At 45.3% G+C, this 5,557-nt stretch overlaps 1 protein-coding gene across 1 annotated transcript in view; it reads right to left on the bottom strand.

Moving 5' to 3' along the window:
* Positions 1–636: 636 nt before the first annotated feature.
* LOC104275607 (plexin-A4-like) overlaps positions 637–5,557 on the bottom strand; it is a 20,782-nt gene continuing 15,861 nt past the window's right edge. The window contains exons 5-6 of the mRNA XM_009871606.1: positions 1,480–1,630; positions 637–732 (exon numbers count right to left, since the gene is read on the bottom strand). Of these exons, the coding sequence (XP_009869908.1) occupies positions 637–732; positions 1,480–1,630 (247 nt within the window). The remainder of the gene's footprint in view (positions 733–1,479; positions 1,631–5,557) is intronic.

Genomic DNA, 5,557 nt, shown 5'->3' with positions numbered 1-5,557 from the left:
GCCACAACGGTCCCACTCTGGACGGAGCTGTGGCATCTTTCGGGGAGCCTTGGGGTTCCTCTCCCAGTGGGTCACTATCAAGAGATAGAGTTGCAATGGCTCTGCAGGAGAGGATCTTGATTTGTTCCTGCCCTCCAGGATCCCTGCAGGCAGGGTGCCTTCCCCTTGGGGAGACTTTTAGTAATACTGAGTTCATTTCCATGTCCACTCCAGAGGCTACAGCCCTTGGAGGGCAGTTAAAGCAGCATGACAGAAGTTATCTCTCAATTTCCCATCTGCAGAGTGATGATGTGATGTTCGGGGAGGGTTTGTGGGTTTTTATCTTGGTTTTCTTTTGTGTGTGTGTAACAGTTTTTCTCTAGGGCAAAGGCAGAGGAGAAGCTGTGAAAAGGAGAGCTCCACCCGAATGTCAGGATGTCCCCAGAGCCAAGATTCCTCTGCAGTCTTTTCTTTTAACCCCTGGGAATTTGTCACTTTTTAGGTTTTGAAAGAGAAAGAAATGAGAGAGAGAAAGAGGAGCGTTGTTCAGGTGACTCTGCTTACAGCCGATCAAAACTTGCACTTGGTAAAGATGATGATCTTGAGTGAGGCACGACTTGGTTTATCCCTCCCAGGGTGTCCCTGGCAGGACAGTTCTCAGCTGTCTATGCTCATGAGGGTTATGACTTGTTCAAGTTTGTAGGCAAGTTTTTGTTTCCCAGCCTGATCGTCTTGATCAAGGGCTCCGAGAATCTGAAAAAAGAGGGAGAAAGAAATGATAGGGATTTCATTTTTCCGTTGTCCAAATGGACTGAGGCCAGTATCTTATAACAGCAGATTAGGGCTAGCTTTCCCTAAGATGGGTCCCAGGCTTAGCTTACATTGTGCAAAGCAGGTCAGTCTGCCAACAGGGAACTAGGCAGCCAGTTTGGAATTGAGCTGACTAAATGTAGTCTTCTAGATTGCAACCAATCAAATGGATTGTTATTATCAGTTATTTGGTACCTTTACTCATCGTTTTACAATGCCACTTGAGATGCACTAAGAGTCTCACCCAGCCTTCAACACATAGAACCATGCTGGTTACCTTTAAGTCCTGTGTCATGCTTGCTGGACCATTCTTGGGTGTTTTAGGTTATCTGAAATGGCACTGGGTACACAGGCTTGAACAACTTTTGGCCACACATGATGCAGAGCTCATGTAGGGCTCCTCTGTGGCAAGCTAACACTTGACCATCAACTACTGCAAGCCAGCTAAATCTGATTGACATCAGATTGACATAGGACAAAAATAACAGAGATCCAGATGGAAAAGTACTGGGGAGAACAATAACCCCAGACCTTCCCTTTCCAGTTCCCAGTGCTTGCTTTTCATTCCTTAAATCCATCAACTCCCTATCCAGGATGAAGATAGGTATCTGCAACACGTGCTGGGCCCTCAGAATGGGTGACTTCTCCTATAGTCCTGCAGAACTTCTCTTCCTCCTACAAGGTTCTTACCTCCTCGCTGTACTTGCCAACGTAGGAGTATATCTCTGAGAGCGCACTCATAGTGTTGAACTCGTTCATATGCATGCGAGACTGCTCGGCCAAGTACGCATTCATGTCCTGGTCACTGATTGCTGGCATTTTGGCAATGTCTGAATAGTACCTGAGAGAGAGAAATACAGGTGTTTCTTGAGGGAAGAGAGTAGAGAGCCAAGAGATGAAAGCCACCAACAATAAGAAAGAACACACAGCACTCTCAGGCTCTTCTGATGCATCAATGATGCACCTGGTCATATTCTTCTTTTGCAGTAAGGTTGATGACTTGCCTGAAGTGGAAATTACTGAGGCACTACTCCTGAACTCCAGACCTGTGTTGTATTTACTCAAATCTATTCTGAGACTGAAGTTACCAAGAACATCCTATGAACTTGCTACAGGCCATCAAAGGAGTAGGCAGCATCTCTTGATGTTGGATTCTTTTGTCAGACCTTTAAGGGCTTCAAGCTCTGCCTCTAGTCCCACAGAAGAGTCCCACTTATTTCACTGTCCATTGAGAGCTAAGGATCTTGCTCCCATAGACAAAAATATCCTCTTTGCATTCTTGCTTGCACCATTCACACTAGTACATCTGCATCCGTTGATAACATCGTCCACCTCCCTCACAGAATCGAGCTTATTCTAGCAACTCTGCTGCTCACCACCTCCCTTCTGCCCCAGACTTCGAGCTGGTCTGATGTCAGTTTGTGGCAACAGACTTCAACCCTCCCATCCCCACTCCAACTGGAGAAAACCCGCTTTCCTTAGGAGTCAATGTCATTCCCCTTGAGCTTAAGAGGGCTGGAGATTTGTCCACAGGATACAGATTCCCCAGGACCATTGCCCATCAGGTTTCACCAGCAAAGCAATGTCTCTTTAAGGTAGTTGCTATTTTTGATGTCCTTCGTCCCCTGGGTAAGGCAGGTCTTGGAGGACAAGGTTTGCAGAAGGTAATCAGTCACTGTCACTCGCAGCTGTGCTCTGCTGTCAACTGGTTAATTAGATGCCATCATTTACATTTTTAATTTCTGCAATTTGACATTTTGTGCAGAAGGAAAAAAAAAAAAGAAAAAGAAGCCCATAGCTGCAGCAGTAATCCACAATTTTATAATTAGGAGGCAGAGGGGACGGGGAGCCAAAAGAGCTGACAGGTGTCCTGTAAACAGCTTTGAGACACCTGCTGAGATGGAGGCTGTTTTCCACTGCAGAGAAATTGGACACTGAAGTGCTGTATGGTAAAGATCCTTCAGGCAGACAAGTGGGAAAATACTCTCTATGACAGCGTGGGACAAGCTGAAATCTCCTATGAAAGGCAGCACAGTGCACAAGCATTGGGAGGAAACCCCTCCACACCAGAAGGCTTTGGTTTTGTTCAGTCTGGTTTTGTGCTTTGCACTCACATCTTGATTTTTTGCAATGGGTTGGTCTCAGTTGCCATCCTGTTTTTTCAGGGAAGGGTTGATGTAACCCTTGGGAGAGAAAGTCATGAGAAGCAAAGGTCCTCCTCCCACCTCCGTGCATAGTCTTCATAGTGGCTCATCATAAAAACTCATTAAAAACTCACTAAATTTACTGTCTTCTGGGCTCAGGACCAGCCAAAAATTATAGTCTAACTCAACGCCATGGTTTGAATATTACCTGCTGTCACTGATGAGTGGTCTTGGCTTGATTTTACTTTACACTCTTCCTAACCCTCAGTCCCCAAGTGTACTTGAACAGTTGTCCATGATCTAAGCTGGCGTCTAGAAATCCCATGAGAACATGTCCTGCAGAACTACCTCTGGGAGAAGATGATGAGCACGATAAATATATGTTTCTAGACCTTTGCCACCCCCAGAAAAACTCAACCAGCTGGACAAAATCAGACCTGTGCCATGTTGGCTTCTGACAAGAGAAAAGGTTAGGAATTGGTGGCATCCATTGAAGTGTTACTACGGGCTGCTCAGAGCCAATACATTGCTGAGAAACAAATAGCTTTATGGACAAGAAGCAAGGGGTTCTTTGGCATCCAAGGAAAACTACATCCACGTGCAATCAGCGCAGTTCATAGACTTGTAGGGGGAAAAAAACAGCCTGCAATGCAGTGAAATGTGTTGATTTATGGCTCTTAAGAGGAGCCTGTGGAGAAGAGCCCAGCTCCTCATGAATATTGCATAGGCACCCTCCTTCCTGGAAAAGGAAAAGCAAAGGGGATTACATCACAGCAAAAATAAATGAGGCTGGTGGAGGAAAGCAGAGGCACTGTGTTGTATTCGCCAGTCTGGCTCTGACAACCAGTTGATACGCTCCTGTTCCTCTCTGTTTCAGCTAGTCATCAAATGGTGTCAGGACAGTGGGTGTCGGAAGAGAGTGCTTCGAAAAAATTAAACAAACACTGCTTCTCCAAGTATGTCCTGTCTCCTTTTCACCTGATAGTAACACTCTTGAGTCTGTGACTCACAAAGGTCTAAAAGCTCCCCAGTCCCTTTCCAGCCCTGCAGAGATATCTTCCCAGCAGCGTAACACTCCCATGACTCATCTAAACACAAAAAGGCAACATGAAGTGTTCCCTGGAGTGAAGGACAGGATGCAAGAATCTGAGTATCATGGCTTCATGGCCTCTCCAGCCATGAGAGACTCTCAAGCTGTGATCTCAGTTCTGGGTTCATGGGTCATTACCCACCACCATAGCAAAGTGGTCTGGTCTTCCCCAGACTCAATTGCCTGGTCATCACAGACCTGAACAGTCATTTCGCATTAAGACTACAAACCAAGATACTGTGGGAGTGTGTTTCACAGGAAAAAATAAAACAAAAAGAAGAAAAAGAAAAAGGAAAAAAAAAAAGAGCATGTATCAATAACCAAACGTATCTGCTAGTACCAGGAGAAGACATGTAATATCCTTCCATGAGAACTCTGTCGTGGCCAAATGACTTATTTATACAGAAGCGTTTCTAATGAAGCCATCACCGCGCTATCTAAAGAAATGATGAATGTGTATATTAAAGCAGCCTAGCAGGGAGATGATAACATCCCTGCTGAGTCTTTATTTACCTTCTATTTGAGCCCAGATCTTCAGAGGTACTTAGGGCCTCTCTGCCATTTGCATACCCCTAATGTCTTCAAAACCACTGTGAAGCCGTCAGCAAACCCCAGAGGTCCTTACGTTTTCACTGCTGGCATTTGCAAAGCTGCCTCTGTGCCTCTGACAGCCCTCACTTACTCCATAACTGAACTGAGAAGGAATGCAAGGGTGGGGGGAGATGTTCCTTCACCACATTGCTCCTGCAAGGACCCCTGAGCTGAGCGCTACCAGATCTCACCTGAGACACAGACAGATCATTGACTCACACTTCCACAGCCAGAGGTTGCATTATCCGGCTGGGAACATCAAGAATAAGCCAAGTTCTTTCTGAATGAGTCAGAAAGGTAGCAAAGCAGCAAATGTGGCTTCATCTGCCTCCAAAGGTTCAATAATAAGAGTCCAAAGTAGATGGTGACTACTTGGTCAGATGTGTACCACTCACTGGTCTAGCGCTACAGATTTATTTCTTCTACTCAATTTTGATTCTCTCCAGTAGATCCTCTCCCAGCAGTTTCCAGAAAATTCTTAAGTATATATTAAAAGAATCTGCCTACATGCTTAAATATCCCCTGAATCACAGGAGGAGCCTGAATTCTTACCTCAAGGCAGCTCATTCTCTGTTGTGGCAGGCAAGTTGTTCTCTGGACACCAGAAGAACATTGGAGTGGCACCAAGGGCTTTGAAACAGAGCATCAAATGACAGGTGCAAATCCTGGCTCCACTTTAAAAAATGAACCCACAAGAAATTTGAGTAAATCCATCACTCCTCCAACTCAGATGGAGGATGTGAGGATTACATTCCTTGCATCCTATAGACCATAGGATGCACCTTTGTAGGTATCATTAGCACAGCAAGTCATCCCAGCCTGGCTTGAAGAGGAGAGCCCACGAGACCATCCACTGCCACTATTTTATGGGGAAGGCTTTTGGATGCATCGATATAGAGTAGCACTTCCTCTTATTTTCAGAAAATAATTGTTCTTGTTCGTT

Source organism: Apaloderma vittatum, unplaced genomic scaffold (genome assembly GCF_000703405.1).
Source record: "Apaloderma vittatum isolate BGI_N311 unplaced genomic scaffold, ASM70340v1 scaffold986, whole genome shotgun sequence".
NCBI classification, from domain to species: Eukaryota; Metazoa; Chordata; class Aves; order Trogoniformes; family Trogonidae; genus Apaloderma; species Apaloderma vittatum.
This window is presented reverse-complemented; position numbering and strand designations above follow the sequence as displayed.